Source organism: Megalobrama amblycephala, linkage group LG5 (assembly GCF_018812025.1).
Source record: "Megalobrama amblycephala isolate DHTTF-2021 linkage group LG5, ASM1881202v1, whole genome shotgun sequence".
Taxonomy (NCBI): Eukaryota; Metazoa; Chordata; class Actinopteri; order Cypriniformes; family Xenocyprididae; genus Megalobrama; species Megalobrama amblycephala.
The window spans coordinates 24,665,030-24,685,421 of NC_063048.1; the positions used below are offsets into that span (position 1 = coordinate 24,665,030).

Sequence of the window (20,392 nt, forward strand, 5' to 3'; positions counted from 1 at the left end):
AATAATCTTATAGAAATTCTAAATGTTAATATATAAAATAAAATTTGGCTGAATGCGATTTTTGTAGGGATAACATTTGCCATGATCATTAAGAATAATATATCATTCGAATATTATTACTCTTCGCACATGACCATTATCTCAGTATCGCACAGTTACAGGGAAAAATATCTTGGGAGTAAAAAAAGGTTTTGAAAGAAATTTTTCTCTCCCACCTAAAAAAGGTGTTTTTTTGTGTATTATTTTGTATTATATACAATATGTATTGTAATATTGTAAAAATGTTTGGACTGCAAAAGTCTTTGTGAGAAAATGGCATATTTTGAAGGCATAATAACATGTTTGTTTAGTGGACTTGATGATTATTATATTATAGGTGTTACTCTGTTTGAGGGTATTTTGGCCCATTAAAATAATAGCAACAATGTGATAATAATAAAAAAATCCTATTAGTGATTCAGCATGACAAAAGAGACCATGAAATGTGGATTGAGAAATGTAAAAATGGAGCTTTCCTGCCCCCTGCTGGAGATTTACTGTAATATGTAGATAATTTACTCCACTGGGGAAATACATAATTCGATTCACAAACACACCAACACTAACCTACTATGGTGTTTTAGTCTTAATAATAAATGCAGGTATTTCCTTAGGGATTGTGTGCATATAACGGCTTTCCCTACGACATAGTCTTTATTTAGCTATTGGCATTTTTTGTCCCTGTATAAATTTTAAGAAATACAATTTTAACACTCTCATAGTTTATCCACTAACAATGTCCAACAGTGTTTATACATGCACCAGAGAATTATATTGTTGTTTATTCTTCTGAAAATCAAAAACATTTCACCCAACCAACACATCTTAAATTATGTACTATTATGAGTTAAATCTACTCTAGGCTACATTATTATGAGAAAGTCTCTCATTATTATGATTTACTGAATAATATTTTTACTAAACTGTGGCGTAAACATGCTTCCATATTAATGTATATGTTGGGTTAAAAAAATGGAGATAAAAAAATTGTTAAATGTATAAGATAGGCCTACTGTACACGATTCATAGTAGTCTATAATAACGTACATGGGATATTATAAAATGTCAAAAGTGATAGGAATTAATCAGAAAAAGGGGCAATTGTTGACTAAGGTGTGTCCCAAAGTTATTTAATACTTCTCAAATTGTGTTTCTGCATCATTCAATATGAAAAAGGTTTTTTCATCGAATAAAAGCCCTTTTTCATGAGAAGTGTCTTCACATCTTAACAACAATTCTTAAGTAAAGGCAGTAGGACAATATAAGCGGTAACCAGGTAAAATATGTCTTATTAAAGACAGAAAAGAAAGAACGGCGCGCTTAAAGCGGAAATGACGTAATTTGTTATTACCCATCCTCCGTGCTATCGTCATCAGTGGCATGGACGGGAAAACCAATTGCCTGGCTACCGTTACCTTCGCGAGCGTCTCTGGATTATAACCGTATTCCTAATTTGAGATGTTTTGGACTTGGCTTTGAATCAATCTTGCACATATTACTCACATTTTGAGTATTAATCGCCTGCAAGCAAACCGCTTCTTTTCGCGCTCTTGTGAAAATCCCTACGTCAGTTAGCAAGTTTTGCTCCTGTAAACAAAATGGCGGACAATGAAGACGATAATAATTCAGCGTCCAAATCTGCTGCAGCGAAAATGGAAAATCTCGACGCGAGCGGACCTCTGCCGCAGCAAGAGACGACACAAGCCGAGGGAGAAAATAATGAAGTCGACGCAAGCAAAACGCCGTCCACCGCAGAAGGGGGCGTTGATCAAGGCCTCGCCGAGTTAATGCACAGCGAGTCGGCGGTGGATGTCAGAGTTGTGGATGGTACTCAGGAGGTGATCGGGCAAATCGTGGGGGGTGAGGTGATAACCGATCCGAATATCATAACGTCCTATGTCCAGGCCACCGCAGAGGCCGGTGTGACGGCAGAATGCACCACTGTAAGCGGCGAAGTCTTAAACGCTCTTGCACCGACGACCACCATCATTTACGTGCAGCCCGACGGCAGCTTCGTGGAGAGCTCGGGCTTATCGGCCGAGGAGCAGCAGCAACTAATCGAGCAATTAGCCAAACAACAATTAGTCCATGTGGCAGGGACTGAGACAGTTGTGAAACCCTCCACGTCCCCTATCGTGGACGTGCAGCAGGTTATAGTGAGTAAAGCACAAGTGATCGCCCAGACAGAGCCAGCTACGACCCATACAACTACCCCGAAGATACTGCAGAGAGCTGTCACATCGCAGCAGACGTCCTATATTACACTGGAATCCAGTAACTTGCAGTTGGCGACAGCGATCCAGCCACAGCCAGTCAGTATCGTGCAAAACGCGTCGCAGCAGCTGCAGAGCGTCGCCAAACAGGTCGCGCTGCAGCAGTCGCAGAATGGAGCCAACACGACCACCCAGAAGGTAGGATATTGGCTTTCATAAGTCAGAGAGATTGTATTACAAGAAGATCCAGTTATTTACAGTGTGGAATGGGACTGAAGAAAATCTAGAAACAGTAATTCCTTTTCCTTCCCTTTCCTTTTTCCTGTCGTGTATATTGTTAATTTCTTCCACAAGTTTTTCCTTCATGTACTTGAATTATTCTGCATTTCCTTCCATCCATATGTACTTCCTTTCTTCTGCACATTAAAGTACATCTCCCTTTTCCCACAAGTATTTCGTTCTGTACTTCCCTTTTTTGCATTTCCATCCTCCTTTCTGTACTCCTGTCCCCATAGTATTTTTCTTCAGCACATACTTCCTTCTATACTTCCTTTTTCCCAAAAGTGTCTTCCTGTAATTCCTCCCTCTCTTCCTCTTGCTTTACAGATTTCCTTCCATGCTTCCTTCTGTACATTTCACAAGTATTTGCTTCTTTACTTCCTTTCAAACATTCTTCCTTTTGTACTTCCTTGTGCAATCCTATTACCTTGTACTTCCTCGCTTCCTTTTGTGCTTTTTTTCTTCCACAAGTGTTTCTTTTTGTGCTTGCTTATTTTCGCACTTTTCTGTATATAGTTATTTTTCTCTATACATCTTTTTATTCATGCATATGTATTGCATAAAGAAATTATACAAACTATTAAGTACTTTGAAATCCTATTAGACTGTTGTTGGCATGAGATCTTAGTAATGTCTCTGTTTTTACTGTTGTATAATAATTGTAATTCTATAATATTTGGGCAGAAATAATAGATGTGAAGTTTTTGCAAGACAAACCAATTCTTTCTTCGTACAATAGTGTTATGTCAAATGCATCCTCCTAACTTCTGTTTAGTATTCTGCATAAATTCAGTCAGGTATTCTAATATACATGATTGAATTAGTCCACAGACTGTGTAAGCATGTTATTTTGCCATTTATTTCCAGTGTTAATGTTTTTTCACACCTTAAATTATTCAGGCAGTCGAGCCCATCCAAATTCAAGTGCAGGCACCTCTGAAGCAAGACAGTAAACAACGGCAGACAACTCCAATAACAATTTTACAGTCGCAGAATCTGTCAGCCGGTCAGCCGCTGGTGAAGGTTTCAACCGTAGGAACATTAAGCAGCCCACAGATCATCCATATCACCCCTGTGCCAGGACAGCAGCAATATTTCTTACAAAACCCAAGCGATCCTCCTATTCAGCTTCTCCTTCAGAAACCATCTCCTGTGGTTAGCACCATTTCTGTCCCAATTAGCAAGGTACACGTCCCTGCACCTGCCACAGTCAAGAGCCCACCAGCCAAGCCGGTTGTTCCTACCCCAAAGGTCCTTGTGCCGTCTCCTAAAGTTTTATCTCCTCCAGCCAAGATAACGATGCCTACCAAAGTTATTACTGCGGAAACAAAAACTTCAACTCCAACCGTTGAAAAGGACACACAGAAAGTTAAGAATCGCCAGAAGAAGCCTCAAAAAATCCAGACCCGCTCTGGTCGGGTGTCTAGACCACCTAAGCACAAGGTGAAGGACTACAAGTTTATTAAGAATGAGGACTTGGCAGAAAGCCACCAATCAGATTCCGATGACTACTCTGAGATAAGTGTGGAGGATGAGGATGGAGAAGAACACAGGAAGAAGAGCTCAGATGTAACCCTCAATCTACGTGACAAATCCTTTAAATGTGATACCTGTGATAAAGCGTACATCGGCGTCGCCGGTTTGAATAGACACTATAAGCTAAATCCCACACATGACAAGAACCCGACGCCACCTCAAGCAGAAGACCTCTCCAAAACTAGAGACGAACAACCTTCGGGAACTGAAGTCACCGATACTAGTCATGTGAAAACACTCAGTACTCAAAAAGTAAGATGATTTGTTTTGCTTGCTTGATAATGGGTGTATTTATATGATTCATCAAATAATCACATGTTGTTAACAATATTTCAGGTTCAAGAAATTGGCAAGGTAGAAATCAGGAGACCTGGGCGGCCTAGGGGACCAGGACGGCCTGGCCGTCCTAGGAGGCCTGGTCGGCCACCTAAGAGAGGACGACCAGGACGGCCACCCAAGTACCCAGGAGGAATGAGCTTGGAGCAGCAAGCACAAAGACAGAGAAATCGGCTAAAAGAAGTATGATTGCTATACATCTGTGTGCTTACACTATTCAAATCATTTATTCCTACATTCTAGGTGAAGTGTTTTTTAAAGAAATGCTTTGTTATGGTGACTTCTCACCATCATCTCTGCGGTTTGTACACTCACATATTTGATGCGTTCCACCTATGAGGAAGTTACATCATGTTACATACGGAGTAAAATGCTTATGGTGAGGGCTGGGTGATATAAGCCAAATGTTATAACAGTATTTTGCTTGATACAGTGGGGTTCAAAAGTCCACTTGTGAAAATATTTCTTTTTTTTGCATTTTTCTAAATTAATTTTTTTGTTGTTGTTGTTTTTTTTAAATTATGTTATCAGAAAAATTTTAAAAAATAATTTTGAAAAGTTTGAAAAATAATTGACTTAAATTCCAGAATGTCTTCTTGTTCATATCAAGTACGATAACTATATTAGCGTCCGCTAGCCGTGGCTCATCTCTTAGGGCAGATGGGGCAGAGCCTCACCAAAATATTCATCCAAAACAAGGACCTCTATAAACTGAATCAATAATAAATTGTAAATATGTTCAGCATTCTGTAACAAATATTTTCGGAATTTCTAGACTATTTTAAGTGAAATTTAACGCATGGCTTCGGCAGGCATCTATTATGATACTAAGCAGGGCAAGCGGGTGCCTGAGCCCTGCCCAGCTCTGCAGCGCCCCACAGATGTAAATGTAATTCTGTGATGAAAAATGGAACTGCATCTCTAATTGAGAGCCAATGGGGTAGATTTGAGACTGCCCTGCTTATTTTCACGTTACCTTACGTAAATCTTGCTCCAGACCAAGACAATAACAAACATTAGCTATGTGTATCTGCATCAGGTCAGTAATTAGTTGGCATGTCTGTTCTTCCTATCAAATTAATGAAATTTTAAACATGCTTATGTGAAAAGCCTTTATAGTTTTGTTGTGTTTGTTTTATGTTTGTTCTGAGAATAGAAATGACTTCCTTTTTCCTCACTGGAATTTTTCCTCAACTTGTAACATTCTAAAACAACACTTGGAGGCAATAAGTACTACATTAAGGCAATAATAAGATCAACGTTAGACTGACACCTTCAGTGTTACGCAAGGAGACTGCTTGTGTTCAGTGATTAGAATATAAAACTTACCGAATGTTTATCATAAACTAGCACTAAGACCCAGAATCTGCCCTATCTAAATTTACAGTCAGGAGCTGCTACTGGCGGCCACACCAATTCACGTTAACTTTTATTTATAGTCACTGCAGTTATGTCGTCTGCCAATTTAAAAGCTTGAGCTCTTTAAAGAAGGATGGATTCTGATTTGCTGTCAATGTTTTTAGTGTTTGTCTACTGGAAAACATTGCTCTGAAAGTGATTCCAACGAGTGATTCTGTGTTATTATCGTTATAGTCATGGTGTGGACTTCCTTATTCTTATAGAATTAGAATGACTATTAAAACTTTATAGTTATCGTCCTTAGTGTGAACATGCCTTTAGATTCTTTTAGTAGTCTTATTTTTTACAAATCGATTCACATGGTCAATGTCACAAATTTTCAGTGTGAACTGATACTTCTAAATCATATTGAATATTGAGATAGGATTGACACTTTTGACTGTTTGAGACTTATGACTGTTTGTTGACTGTAATTTTTAATTTATCCCTGACTGAAGTTTATTTCTTACCATGTTTAAGCAATTAAAGTGAAACTTTTATTCTACTATCTTCACAAAGATATTATAATGCAGTGGTAAATATTCTCATGGCTGCAAAAACAGTTCTCACCTAAACAGTTAAAGGTGCAAAAGAGGATCTTTTGGTCGACTGAGAAACCAAAGACTGTTAGTGAGTTTTTGAAATGAGCGCATGCGTAAGAACAGCCCCCCTCCTTCACAGCTCATTTCAAGGGAACGCCTCCCAAAACTTGTGCACAAGTATTGGAACACGAATGTTTACCACCGGCATTCGCTGTGTCGTGTTAGTGGATTCATTATGTCGGACTCACCGCAGGTAACTCATAATCTGCAGTTGTTACTCCTGTCTCCTGACAAAAACATTGCATGCGGCGCCTGTGGAGTGTGGAAAGTTACTGGAGCGCGCAGCCGCGCACGTCTCTCACAAGGAACGTCATGGCAGTGATTGATAAGCCAGAGGGCCAGTTGTTTACACGATGATCGCGTAAACGATTGGCTGATACCTCGTGCACAGATGATGTATATTAATATTATTACTTTCAGTGCACCTAATAAATAGTCTTTTATCAGTTAGTAAAGACAGTTTCAAGTAATATTGGAAAAATGTATAAAACAAAACATCCTCTTTAGCACCTTTAATTAAACCACTAATACTAATACTTAGTGTAACTGCGGTTATACTAATACTGAGTATCTTTCATCTTTCTCCAGTTTATTAAACAGTATGACGATGAGGATCTCATGGAGATCATTCTTCCACGTCTGGCCAGAGTTATGACTGTATGGGAGTTTGTGCTGATGAAGGTATGTTTAGATATTCTGAAACATGGGATAGATTTTTGAATTTTGTCTTGTGTCCATTTCTCACTGTTGAATCAAAATGTAAAATACCATGTTACTACGTGTGTTGGAAGCATTTCATGCACAATAACAGTGTCCTTGACCCTATAGGTGGAAAAGGGCTACCCATCAAAGCAACAGTTCCCGAGCGTCTACCATGAGTTTGAACAACTACACAGCCAAGTGAAGAAGATGGCACTTGAATATTTGCACACTTCACCAGCCTCCCGGCCAGCTATTGAAGTCAACAACATGGGAGTAAGTAATTGCTAGACATTTAATTATTGCAGCTTTGTGATCAAACTTGAGTACATGCCATACAAATTTCCTGTCTTTCCAGGTTTTACAATCTCTGGGTATAACTGATCCCAATGCACTAAAACTCCTGACTTCCTCTGAGGGACAACAAAGTCAAAAGACAAATCAGTCAGAGCCACGAGCAAATCAGGCCACCAAGAGTCTACGGACTTTTGAGGTACGTTCTGTGCACAAATAAATCCAGTAAAGACTCCTTTTAAGGATTAGTTCACTTTAAAATGAAAATTAGCCCATGATTTACTCACCCTCAAGCCATCCTAGGTGTATATGACTTTCTTCTTTCAGACGAATTCAATCGGAGTTATACTAATAATCACCCTGTTGCTCCCAAGCTTTATAATGGCAGTGCACGGAAACCACCTGTTTGAAGTTCAAAAAAAGTGCATCCATCCATCATAAATGTACTCCAATTGGCTCTGGGGGGGTTAATAAAGGCCTTCTTAAGCAAAGCGATGATTTTGCATATCCATATTTAACACGTTATAAAGTAAAATAACTAGCTTCCCCCAGACCGCCTTCCGTATTCACCTTAGGAAGAAAGTGTAACGCCTCTTGCAGTTCTTCCATGTTCAGCTTACGAAACAAGCGTAACTGGCGTGACGTCAGTTACGCTTTTTTCGTTTTTCTGCCTTTAGAAAGCAGAATGAAATGTAATAATATCAGAGTTAACATGATATAGTAGACACTTTTATTTATTTTTATCATGATTTGCTCCTTGTGGGTTTTGAACCTCCATAACATAACCTCTCCACTTTGAGCTGTTCTGTGTTACTCGTCATACTTTTATATAAACAAAACGCTGTTAACTGTGTATGGTAATCATATTTATCCTTCATGTTATCCTTAGAATGCCAAAATGCTGCCTCCTGCGAAAAGGTTTAAAATAGAAAACTGCAATGAAGAAACCAACGGCTATCAAGTTAATCAGAATGGTATCCAGAAGGACGAGACCGTTGATGGCTCTGTGCTGCGAAAGCCTCAGGTGGTATTGACCAGACTGGAGAACTTGACTTCTGTAGACCTGACCGCTGAAGACGCTACACAGAGCGCTGAAAACACCAGCCCGCCGAGGACAGAAGAAGAGCCTATGGAGACGGAAGTGCCGCCTTCGGATTCTGATGCTACAAAAACCGTAGAAGATCCAGACATCTCCAAGGTTCTAAACAGCAGCGTAACCGTCGACATCGCGGATCAGATGAAACAGCTGGAGCAGGCTCTGAGCACCGACTCGGAGTTTAAGAACTCGCAAGAACCCGCTCAGCAAGAGGTTCAAGACGGCCAGGCAGACACTCTCGAGGATCCCGAGGCCAGTCTGGTGGTGCAGGAAGAATCTCCGGTTGTTATCCAGACAGCAGAGGGGCTTGTCATGCAGAGCGCAGAAGAGTTAGCCGCCAAAGGCATCGTCATTGTCAACGGGCCTGATGGCACAATGATGCACATTGAGGCACCTGAAGGGGTTCCTTTAGAGACCGTTCATGCCCTGCTGGGCATTGAAACCGAAAGAAAGACTTAATGGAGTCACATCTTCACGTCCTGTTTTTGTCCATTATTCACACCATACATACGTTCTGCATAATGGTGTTTTTTCAATGAACTTTTATTGCATTCTTTGTAAATTTGTATAAAAACAGTATTATTATATATTAGTGTTTTCTCAGTTTATACAACGAAAGTCATTGTTCATTTTGAATTTTAGACAATGTTCACTTATGTTGGCATATCTTAACTATTGGTTTTGGAGGCCATGATTATGTAGCTGCGTGTTACGTGTCTCAAGGGGAAAGTGACTACATGGTGGCTTCGCATATGTGACAACACACTAAATATTGGAGGGAATCCAGTGCTTTTCATTTTGGAAACTGATTCTTTCACAACATGCACAAACTGGAGGAAAGAAAATACTATCTGCCAAAACTAAGTTATGGACTCCAGCAAGGTTCAGTAAAGCTGTGGTAAGATTTTTGTGATGTGTCCTCTTAGTTGCCCATTCAGTGAAATCTGTACATAACTGTTTCTTTATGTTAGAAACCCAGGCTGTAGTTCTAATACAGTTTAAATTGGTACTCTGACATTTGATCGATTCAAACATTTCTGGACATTTGTTTGAAAATGAACCCTTCAGGCTGAAATGGTTGTTCCCCAGAGGTTTTGCCCAAAAACATGGTATTATGAGATGTCTTATACATAGGGGATGTTTTCATAACAGGCCACTGTAAGCAGTGAGAAAACGCTCTAGATTTGTAAAACAAACTGAGACTTGAGGTGCTTATAATCTTAGTCTGCAGCCTCAGATGTTCCGTTGTTTCCGTTACTTAGTAGTTTGTCTAGTGCAAAAGTCATTTGAAAAGTTGTTGCACTATTTTATTACTTTTTATATAATACCTGGTTTACTGTGTTTTTGAAACATCTCAGCATTTTTAATACAAAGGGACATGTTCATATATGACATTAAAATTTTTGTGAGTGAGTTTATGGAGTACTTAGTTTGTATGGTAAAGACTGCTTATAAGTTATGACAAGGAAGTATTACAGTATAAAGACAGCATTTTATTTTTTTCTGAGAGGATTTTGAAGGTTAAACAGATTAAAGCTATACACATGTGGTGATATGTTTTCAATTTGTCCTCATGCATGGATTCCAGACTGAATTACAAAGGTCTGTGACCCGTTTCTAATAGCAAACTCTCTAGCAGCAGTTTTCCACTGTCCTCAATGTAGGGTTGATATAGCCAAGATGACAGGTAGACCATTGAAAGATCAGCATTAGAAGTGTGGGCCAATTCCTGTAGTATGGTCTTCTTCAGAGCCAACTCCTGCTTGTATGACTCGTAAAGCTTAGAAGACACTTCAGCTGCCATGAAGAGGACAAAGAAACAAAAGGTCAGTGACATGAGTGGACATTTAAAAACCACTCTGAGATTACATAGGATTTATGTGTATTTCAGCTACCAAAGACATATTATGGTTGTCTTATAAGGGGTTATATATGCAGGGTAAACAGATGACTGCTTCAGAACAGATAACACTCCTAAATCAGTAATTCATTTCAATTTTTGATCCAAACGAATTCTACTAAGTAAATGCAGATCAAATTAACAATAACAGAAAATGGGATGACTTGCTATATGATTATAAGCCTTTCTCTTACCAAACTTTTGAGTGGGCCACGTGTGAAACAGTGGTTCTGCTCTTCCTTTCTCTCCATACTGGAATGCTTCTAGCTCACAGATCCCATGCTCAGCATGGACTATCTTCTCCATCTTTGACAGTATGTTTGCCTTTGGTGAAACAATTTAGACTACATAAAAATGTCACAAAGATAAAATACTGGTAAAGCCCGTTCTCCAACAACAAAAAAAGTACCATTTTATCCACAACATCTTGTAACTTCAAACATTCTTCCTCAAGCTCTCGGTTGCTCTGTTTAAGATTCTCGGAGAGGTCTCCAGCTGCCGAACTGCCTCCTTCCATCAGGATATCAGACTCCGTGTTTGATCTGGGAACAGAGATGACAGAGAAAACAGGCTACAGGTGTCAAAGAGCAGGCAGATGTATATAAATATTTGATTATATTTTAATGTATAATTTCTTTATAGTATTTATTGTTTAATTGACACATTAAACTTACTTTTTGTTCAGTCCCAGATTAACAATTTTAGTCGCAATCGTGGATCCCTCGTCATTTAATCGCTCCCATTTCAGGATGAGATTATGCCAATCTGCGGCGTTATCCTTTATTTTTCTCGCACTGCCGGTCAAATTGCCTTTTTTTCCTGGGGTCGTGGACTCCGACATTATGCATTTATTATTATTTGTATGTATAATACAACAGCAACTGAATTAGGTTGCACTTTTCCTCATAACGTAATATATAACCTCAGTACAAATTATCTATTTGCAAATCTGTCTCCTCTGTATAGTTGTCATTTTAATCCTTTATACAATCAAAGTATTTTAATTCATAACAACGTCGCAGAAACTCACGTGTTTCTTCTACTCTTCTGTACTTCTATAGTTTCATGCTATGACAATTGCAAAGTGCGTTAGTGCCACCTACTGGAACAGATATGTCATTATATTTTGAGAACTGCTTGAATGCATGCGGGTAGAAGCTATACAAGTATTTAAGTCTTTAGTGCCGTCTTAAATTTAATATATATTACTTAATTATATTATTTAGCGAAGTCTTGGTTTGTAATTGGACCACAGAACTCACATGCATAGAACCAATTAAATATTTTTTTTAGCCAGATTCTGATTGGAATGTCAATATTAATAATTTACTTAATGTAAAAAGCTCTTTGTGCTTTGGTCATTAACACCCTGTTTATACCATGTGCTCAAGAGACATGTCTAATTTGAAATTATAATGTTGGCCTTGTCGACTGTTGTTCCACTAATTATTAACACATGATGAAAGTTAACAACTGTAAACACTGCTGAGACTACTCCTTACTCGCTACAAAGTAAGCAGGTGAGTTTCACTCTTTTATATAGTCACATGTCAGGTTCTAAAACTCTTGGTATTCATCTATTACCTCATAGGGGCTCATACAGAGCTGAGAGCAGGAGATTCTCACACATATTTGTTTTTCAAGTGTTGTATTTATTAATCTGTGTGTGGTTCAAAATGTATATTAACATTGACCTTTTGACAAATAATATGAACACAACTAGACTCAATGGGTTTCTAACAATGTTTATAACAATCTTCGGATGTTCTTTTGTGATTATATCTCTTATATGATTATGTTACAGGTTTGAATTTCCCTATTCCTGAAACTTTGCCCACAGGCCATTAAATGTTAGTTGTTGTATTTCCTCTCACAGCCACATAACGGGCAGCTTTTATCATTAAAAATTAACGTGCAGCATCACCCAACCATCATAGGTTTTGGAAATTAATGTGGAAAAATACTGGAAAATGTACTAGAATTCTTTTTTTTCTCTAATGTATTTCTAATGTATTCAAATCATATTATGCTGCTAAAATAAACTGTAATTAAATTAGAAAAAATGCAAAAATGGAGACATGTTCACTAGTGAACTTCCAAACCCCACTGTATTGTATATAGTTTTTCGAACCATTTTAAATGTGACAGAAATAAAGAATAAAACACAAGATTAGTACCAATGAAACGATACAATTTTCTTCTTTTTATTGTAAACATTTTGAACTGAAGGTTCACAATTTTATAAACACAGATGATGGTATATTATCAAGTGCAATTGACACTATGTGCCAAGTAATGTTTCTCTTATGTGTGGCTGCATGTTGCATATGGCCGTGTAGAGGGTCAGTCAGTTTTTGTGTGCTGATCACTGGTATGTGTGTGCAGTTGATTGTTCTTGTAGCTTGTTGTCCCCCTGTCCTCTTCGAACTGTGGAAGGCAGTAAAGATCATACAAACGGTGCGCCAAATCATCGGCCTCCGCCACTCCTTCGCAGCTCTTCTGCCAGCTCTGGGGAATGGAGTCGATGCCGTAATGTGCCCCTGCAATTGCCCCTGCCATGCAAGCAATGGTGTCAGTGTCACCACCCAGAGCCAAGCTGTAGGCTATTGTCCTCTCCAGTCCTCCGAACTGCTCTGGCAGCCCTTCCCGGGGCTCCAAACAATGCAGCACGCAGAAGATAGCGGTGGGCACAGACTGTAAGGCAGCGATGCCATTTCCTAATGCAAAAAAAGAGTGTCAACTACAAGACAAAACAAAGCAGAATGCCATTATAAATGGTCAAATCGATACTAACCCAGTTCAGATATGACCTCCTCAATGCTCACACTTTTCTTGTCCATAAGTTCTTTCACCATGTGCAAACGTGAGCAATATGGGAACTCCGATAAATTGAGTCTGTGGGTCAGAACCCAAGTTGGCATGAAACAGACAGCTCAAAAAAACAAAAACAAACAAACAAAAAAATGTAGGCCCGCCCTCGCACCAGTAAACGTGTCATCAGAAAAGAGATGAGATGTGGTGGCGAGAGGGAGGGGAAGTTATTTTGATTGAAGATTAGGAGGGAACATGCAATATTCTATTAAAAATAATTTTAAAGGGATAGTTCAGCCAAAAAAACCTGTAGCTCAAACAGTAGAATATGGTGCTAGCAACAGATCATGGGTTCAACACTGCATGGACAAAAACAGTTTAAACTTAAAAAAAATACATGAGGTTGAGAAAATTACAGAATTAGCATTTCTGAGTAAACTATCCCTTTAGGAAACAAACAACTGAAGTCCATTCTTTTGATAGGCTCACTTACGCTTTAGCATCAAACTGGGCTGTTTCATCTCTTTCCATCTCTTCCATTTCTGAGATCAGTTTGTCGATGAATTCTTTCGGCATAGCCAAAGCGCCCTGGAGAGACAGATGGACAGCAAGGGCCTGCAACACCGCCCCGTTGTAGCCCAAAGAGCATGAGTGTGTTAACATAGCGCCAAGCCGCGAATACTGCCAAAAGCAAATGCAAGGACAGAATGTTAGCCTGGGACAGTCCAAATTAGCCTTTCAAAAGAAGCATTTGTTTTCAATATTGATATATTAAATTAACCACAATTAATTTTGTGATTCCAGAAGTTTCAAGAACTGCATGTTCTTCAGTAAAAACATTAGAGAGATACATAAAAAAAAAAATCCTTGATTTGATTCATTCTAAATTAGATTTTTAATTATAGTTATTTTTTTATGAAAGTTTCTTTTTAAAATATATTAATACAATTTATTAATTGTACCTGGTTAAGCCATCTGGTTGAGAACTATTGATTTAAACAAGCTTTATAGAGTCTAAAGCTTTTGCTGGTTGCAATTCAGTCTTTTTATGGCAACTTAGTCCAAGACGCTAAATGTTTAGATGTGACAGTCGGATGACTTTTCACCTTGCGGACATCATCGCAACTTTTAAAGGCCAGGGCGAAAGGTGCTGCTCTCATGGCACCTCCATTCCCGAAAGAACCGCGGCCGCCAAACTGAGCCTGTGCCGGCTGGAAGACATCCTTCAGATAGGGCGATGCAAGCTTCCGCAGTACCTGTACGACACCTGAGCCGTATCCTCGGTATGGAGCAAGGTTATACTCCTTTGCGAACCTAGAATCAAGTAAGATGATCAAGGAAAAGCAAATACTTGCTTAAAAGGACTCTTTTAGCCATTTCCAGCAGTTTTGTACCTTCGAGCCATGTCTCGTTCATCAAACGCCATCCTGGTGAGGAGTGAATCTGCAACGCATCGCATCATGGCTGTATCATCACTGTACTGAAGAATTCCTGGATAAAATGTAGATGAGATGTTGTGTAAAATGAACTAAGAAACATTGGATTTATAGTCAAAAATATTGTTAACGAAAGTAAAATTTTGATGGTCACTCTTGACCCTCTGGTGGTTTTTGGACCGAAAAAAATTTTACATATTAAAAATTGGGTACGCATGTTGCAAAACTTTGTGACTTTTGTGGCACTTGCAATATGAACATACACAAAAAATTGTGATAAGATTAAAAAGGCTAAATGGTCTTAAAAAACAGTCACACTACTGATCTACATGGTCAAAATGACCACCATAGGAAATTAATTGGAAATATAAAAATGCAGTGCAATTTTTGGGGTATAATCTACAAATAAGCCACGATAGTAATTTATAAGGTCTAAATATATATCCAAATGTGAAACATAATAAAATTATGTCTCAAAAAATACAGCTGTGGTCAGAATTATTGGCACCCTTGCTAAATATAATCAAAGATGACTGTAAAAATAAATCTGCATTGTTAATCCTAACTTATCTTTCATTCAAAAAATTCGCAAAAATCTAACCTTTCATTGAAGTAAAAGAATTAAAAGTGAGGGAAATCAACATTGTCCACAGCCCAAGATTTGCACAGCTGGCACTAATGAAACCAACGTTTGGCATTGGCACGACTGACCAAAGGTTTGGCTACAGCAGCTTGACCATGAATTTTCACTCTGTACAGACAGTTTTGATGGAGACAGCTGAGTCAAGGGTGTGCACTTAATTCTGCAGTGAGTTGGACATCTGTGGTTTTTTGGTTACAATCCAGGGGTGCGTTTCCCGAAAGCATCGTTGGTGAACCATGGTCGTAAGTCCCATTGAACTCTAATGGCAACGACGGAATTTGCGACCATAGTTCGCTTCGGGAAACGCGCCCCAGGTTAGTATCTGGACATCCCTTTCAGACAGCTTCCTTTAGCATCCACAGTTACTCCTGTTGGATGTGGTTCCTCTTAGGTGTTGATATGCCAACATTACAGTGGATAGCAAAGCTCTCAATACACCACAAAGACTTGCTGTCCAAGCCAGCGAGATGCGCACAGACAATGTTGTCTGGATTGCAATATTTTATGTACAGCTGTGCTATTGCTCTGCAATTTCAACCTTCACACTATTCTCTTACTGATGGACTGTAAAATAAGTGAAAATTGGCCACACATATAGGCGTGAAACCAACCTCTAAGACTATATTAGCCAGTGTTTCAGTTTCACTGCAACCACTGGATATGTATGTATGTAAATATGACAATACAGACATCTGGTAATCTGTCTTTCATCCATTTGATTTTACTCCATTTTTAACCTAAATCATGTATGAATTTAAAATATGTATATTATAATATTTGTATTGTTTTATATAGAAATAAGTAGTGCATCAGGTGAATATTACCTAGTAGTACCATTAAATTCCCTACAAATAAAATGTTATGCTTTCGGTCTGATCGCTAAAGATTACGAGTGTGACCACTAAGTGAGGAAAACCAGAGGGTTAACAACGACTTCAGGACATGCCAAGGGTTATATATCTCATATTAGTACGTGATATGGCCTTATGATATGGTAATGATGTCGTAATTTCAGAGATTAAATATACAGTATAAGTGCGTCATTTGGGACGCAACTTTGACTAAATAGGCTCGTTTAATAATATAAAAAGTACAGCGTAAACATAGGAGAATGCTCACCGTCGCCCCGTGTTTCATCATCCAGAGCGCTGAGATGCTGAAGGACTCGATCCAGAGGCACATCAACAGCGCCTTCGAACTCGCCGCCTATACAGTCACCCAACACCGAACCGACCAGAGCGCCGCGGAACCGGGACAGCATCACTGGCGCTGCTATACGCGCCGCAGCCGACATTTCTCTCACTATATCTTAATGTAAATGTGAACTGCACTCGAGAAACAGGTTGAGACGACCCTGGGATGAATCTAGCACAGTGACATCTGGGGTTTGTTTTGCTGGACTGTTGTCATTGTGTGACCCGCTTCTTACTGCACCATGTCAAATATAACCGCATCACGATTCATCAAACTGTTCGCGAATATAATAATTTCGACTGACTAACTACAACGGAAATGCCTAACTTTGCAGAAAGGATTGTTTCTATTTCACGTAATGCCTCAATTTCATTATTACAGAATCGCTGCGGATCTAGTATGCAAACAGCAATGGCGTGCAGCTGTTGAAGTTAGTGATCTACATTTCGATGTCTGCTGATTCGACAAATTCTAAATTCGGAAATTATTTAAATCACGGATATAAGACCGTTATAGGCAAGTCATATTTATGTATACTTTTGTAATTTATTTATAAGTGATTTAAACTACTCATAAAAGTGCACACTTGTTCTTCTTTGTGGGTATTTGTGAATCTGCTGACTATCACGATGAAGGAAGTTGCATTGCGCATCGCGCTTCATTTTCTATGATCTGTATGTTATATGCATAGTATTCAGGTTAGCGATTAATCCTGTTCTAATGTACGCTTATGTTGACGATATCTGCGCTTCTTATACGCTTGCGTAGCTGTGCAAGTGTTCAAGTGAGAAGTTACAAAGAGGCGGTAGATTGAAACAACACAGACGTTTTGTTTGCAGATCGAGGACATCGCATTCATAAACGACAGGTAATACGGGACGACTTGAAAATAACAAGTCACACAGCAATATAGTCAGCATTTTTATTAATATAACAGTTGAGACATAGCAATGGCGCTGTTAGAGCAACAAGCTGTCAATCTAGTTTTACTTTAGAAAGAAAATTACTGAGCGTTCAACGTTTTAATAGAGTTAGAACATGTTTTTTGAGTTAATTTAATGTGTCCAATGTCCAGCAGTGGACCACGAAGCCCCTAAAGGTCTAGTTTCCTTTTGAAAATTAAAGTCACCATGAAATTCAAGTGGACAATTCTTATTTTTTTATGGAATATTTCATTATTATAAACGGTGTATCCGTGAACATCATTACTTTTTTTAAACAAATGCGCCGTCGTTGTCTTTTTTTAATTATTATTATTATTATTATTTTTTTTAATGTAACAAGATCTCTTCTCTGATGACGTGTTTACTGGCGCTAGGGCGGACAATGATTCAATCTAATTTACATGTTTTCTTGTTTGAGAATTTACTAGGATATCATATATGTAACAATACAAGACTTCTGTTTCATGTTGTCTTTAAATGTAAACGTTTTGCGTTCACTGAGAAAAGTGATTTTGGTTTCTCGGGGGAAAGCAATATTTTTGCGAGAAAATGCAAAACATTTGTACGCGAAAGGTTTTGTGGGTGAAAGCAAAAACATTGAAATATAATTTTTCCTACCATCTGATATTTTTTTCCCCATCACAATGTCTGTCAGACCTGCATAACAAAAAGTTGTAATCTGTTAGTTTGAGTAAAAATCATGAAAATGCCCATATCTGAAGAAACAACTTAATTTATTAGGCTTTATTGTTTGTATTATTGGCATCAGGTCTGAAATCACGCATGTTATGAATCCCTGGGACCCCATTACTTACACAGTGACACCTGCTGCTAAGATTTTAGCAAGATGTGTAACATCAGGCACCATGACACAGGTAAACCAAGAGATGATTTTTTGACATTGATTATAAACGGTTCTGATGGTTAAATTTATGCATTTGTATTATGAATCTTACAGGAGGAGCTTGATGCTATCCCACGGGAATCAGAAGTCTTCTCCTCGTCTTTACTTGAAGCTGAACAGCTCAGCAGAATTAGACATGATCTTGATCAGGTTGAAACCAAACTAGAGCCATGAAAACATTTCACCACTTTTCTGATTTACAAACAACTGAAATGATTTTCTATTTGTCATCATGTTGTTTTAGACTAATTTAGATTTAGAGCTGCTGAGGCTGGAAAGAGACGGTGCAGACGTCACTCACAGTCATTACCTCAGTAAGTGTTGGAATTGTGTACCTACATTGACTTTTCAACATAGATTTACACATACTCTAGACTTTAATTTTACTAATATGTGTTTCGTTTTAAGGTCAGAGGTTTGCTTCCTTGCAACAGTTTACTTCCCACCTTCAGGAAGTGTTGCGAGAACAGACAGTCCTGCGAGAGAGACTTACAAAGCCACTGTGTCAGCAGAACCTGCCCATTCAGGCTGATCTTCACAGGTCAGAGGCTTTTAAAGGGATAGTTCACCCAAAAATGAAAATTTTATGTTTATCTGCTTACCCCCAGCGCATCCAAGATGTAGGTGTCTGTGTTTCTTCAGTAGAACACAAATGATGATTTTTAACTGTTGTCGTCTGTCAACCGAACAGTATTTATATCATTTTTTTAACTCTAATACACCACTATGTCCAACCGCGTTCAGCAATCGCTTAGTGATGTCAGAGCGCGATCAGACCTTACTAACGAGTGCTGAACGCGGTTGGACATAGTGGTGTATTAGAGTTAAAAAATGATATAAATACTGTTCGGTTTATCGCACAAACCGATCGTTTCGTGTCTTAGGACATCAGTGTGTCGTCACGATCCGCAGGGTTTCATTTGGACTTGTCTATGCAAGTTTTATTTACTCTTATAGTAGAAGTTCCCATCCACTCGCATTATTTGACTGACAGATGGCAGCGGTTGGAGTTAAAAATCATCATTTGTGTTCTACTGAAGAAACAAAGTCACCTACATCTTGGATGCCCTGGGGGTAAGCAGATAAACATCAAATTTTCATTTTTGGGTGAACTATCCCTTTAATGTGCCACTCATACAAAATGGCTTTCATTTAGAGATTTAAATTGTGCTTTTCTATTGAAATATTTACTTACAGCACTGATTATTGTTTAATGTAACAAAACTATGTGTACAGATATGTGGTAGAGCTCATGGGGATGGTGGTGGAGTTTATTCAGAACTTGGAAGTGAAAATTAAGATGGTTCGAGAAATTCCAAACACTGATAGTTATCTGAGTGATCTGGTAAGTGTATATATACGCACTGGTATATAGTGTATATATATGTTTTTTGATGAATCAGTCAACATGAATGTGCTCATTAGAACTAAAAATATACAGAATATGGTGGTTAAATGTTCATATAAATGTGTTATGCTTTGAAACCACTGTCTATATGTGATTGATTTTTACCTTTATTCTCACAAACCTGTCATGTTTATAATGAAAATGCATATGTTCCCCATCAGAACAACGGCCGAACTCAACTGCTGGCTCAGGTCACTGAGGTCGAGAACCTGTACAAGCAAGTTCTTAAGCGACGAGGACATTCACAGACACGTCTAGTTGATAAAGATTTTCAGAATGAAAATCACTCACTGTTTGTTCAGGATACTAGTGGACAGTAAAATAATAAAATGAACTAATTACAAAATCATTGACTAGATTTAGTATACATTTTTACATTTGTATTTTCTGTAAACATCTAACTATAAGCTTTCACATTTTGTTTAATATTGTCTCTATTCCGTGTACCTAGTGGTTGGTGACAAGGAATTTGGTGCATTAGAGAGAGCTGATTTATGGAGTATATTCTGTGGCAGTATATACATTTAAATTTTTTGTATGTTTTTCTTTTATAATAATAATAAATAAATGTTCCACATTTCAAACCAAAACCGGAGGGTTTCAGCACTGGTAACCAGCATCATGTTTGTGTGCTACATATACTTTCCTTTTGCTGATATC

General features: G+C 38.4%; 4 protein-coding genes across 8 annotated transcripts; 2 read left to right on the plus strand and 2 right to left on the minus strand.

Annotated features, from left to right (window-relative positions):
- The first annotated feature begins 1,385 nt into the window (after positions 1-1,385).
- Positions 1,386-9,906, plus strand: znf839 (zinc finger protein 839). The gene is made up of 7 exons (XM_048191458.1): positions 1,386-2,450; positions 3,432-4,319; positions 4,404-4,586; positions 6,992-7,084; positions 7,232-7,378; positions 7,461-7,595; positions 8,286-9,906. Exons 1-7 carry the CDS (start codon positions 1,638-1,640, stop codon positions 8,949-8,951), a joined length of 2,925 nt encoding a protein of 974 aa, XP_048047415.1. The 5' UTR covers positions 1,386-1,637; the 3' UTR covers positions 8,952-9,906.
- Positions 9,907-9,964: 58 nt separating this feature from the next.
- Positions 9,965-11,464, minus strand: LOC125268870 (cyclin-dependent kinase 2 interacting protein). Its single transcript, XM_048191470.1, has 4 exons — positions 11,067-11,464; positions 10,802-10,934; positions 10,587-10,716; positions 9,965-10,289 (listed from the first exon to the last, which is right to left on the minus strand). The coding sequence occupies exons 1-4, from the start codon at positions 11,231-11,233 to the stop codon at positions 10,087-10,089; spliced, it is 633 nt and encodes a 210-aa protein (XP_048047427.1). The 5' UTR covers positions 11,234-11,464; the 3' UTR covers positions 9,965-10,086.
- On the plus strand, positions 10,272-20,322 carry haus2 (HAUS augmin like complex subunit 2). Of its 5 annotated transcripts, XM_048191468.1 has the most exons (8): positions 16,539-16,667; positions 16,858-16,906; positions 18,190-18,295; positions 18,379-18,474; positions 18,569-18,638; positions 18,733-18,865; positions 19,561-19,669; positions 19,894-20,322. In XM_048191468.1, the coding sequence occupies exons 3-8, from the start codon at positions 18,209-18,211 to the stop codon at positions 20,050-20,052; spliced, it is 654 nt and encodes a 217-aa protein (XP_048047425.1). In that variant the 5' UTR covers positions 16,539-16,667; positions 16,858-16,906; positions 18,190-18,208; the 3' UTR covers positions 20,053-20,322. The 5 variants fall into 5 exon arrangements, with proteins under 5 accessions (XP_048047426.1, XP_048047424.1, XP_048047425.1 ...); XM_048191469.1 differs by lacking the exons at positions 16,539-16,667; positions 16,858-16,906 and adding an exon at positions 10,272-10,318; XM_048191467.1 differs by lacking the exon at positions 16,858-16,906 and having other exon boundaries at positions 16,532-16,667.
- adprs (ADP-ribosylserine hydrolase) lies at positions 12,573-16,740 on the minus strand. The gene is made up of 6 exons (XM_048191463.1): positions 16,402-16,740; positions 14,598-14,694; positions 14,310-14,517; positions 13,697-13,884; positions 13,187-13,287; positions 12,573-13,109 (listed from the first exon to the last, which is right to left on the minus strand). The coding sequence occupies exons 1-6, from the start codon at positions 16,574-16,576 to the stop codon at positions 12,736-12,738; spliced, it is 1,143 nt and encodes a 380-aa protein (XP_048047420.1). The 5' UTR covers positions 16,577-16,740; the 3' UTR covers positions 12,573-12,735.
- Positions 20,323-20,392: the final 70 nt, after the last annotated feature.

Coding starts and splice junctions, on each gene's coding strand:
- LOC125268870 (XM_048191470.1), bottom strand. CDS start 11,233: ATGTCGGAGTCCACGACCCCAGGAAAAAAAGGCAATTTGACCGGCAGT. Junction 10,935..11,066: donor AATCTGGGACTGAACAAAAA/GTAAGTTTAATG, acceptor CTCTGTTCCCAG/ATCAAACACGGAGTCTGATA. Junction 10,290..10,586: donor GTGGCCCACTCAAAAGTTTG/GTAAGAGAAAGG, acceptor TCTTCATGGCAG/CTGAAGTGTCTTCTAAGCTT.
- znf839 (XM_048191458.1), top strand. CDS start 1,638: ATGGCGGACAATGAAGACGATAATAATTCAGCGTCCAAATCTGCTGCA. Junction 2,451..3,431: donor CCAACACGACCACCCAGAAG/GTAGGATATTGG, acceptor TAAATTATTCAG/GCAGTCGAGCCCATCCAAAT. Junction 7,085..7,231: donor GGGAGTTTGTGCTGATGAAG/GTATGTTTAGAT, acceptor TTGACCCTATAG/GTGGAAAAGGGCTACCCATC.
- haus2 (XM_048191469.1), top strand. CDS start 18,209: ATGAATCCCTGGGACCCCATTACTTACACAGTGACACCTGCTGCTAAG. Junction 18,866..19,560: donor ATTCAGGCTGATCTTCACAG/GTCAGAGGCTTT, acceptor CTATGTGTACAG/ATATGTGGTAGAGCTCATGG. Junction 19,670..19,893: donor ATAGTTATCTGAGTGATCTG/GTAAGTGTATAT, acceptor GTTCCCCATCAG/AACAACGGCCGAACTCAACT.
- adprs (XM_048191463.1), bottom strand. CDS start 16,576: ATGTCGGCTGCGGCGCGTATAGCAGCGCCAGTGATGCTGTCCCGGTTC. Junction 13,885..14,309: donor GTTGCGATGATGTCCGCAAG/GTGAAAAGTCAT, acceptor TGCTTTTGGCAG/TATTCGCGGCTTGGCGCTAT. Junction 13,110..13,186: donor GGAGGTCATATCTGAACTGG/GTTAGTATCGAT, acceptor TTTTTGCATTAG/GAAATGGCATCGCTGCCTTA.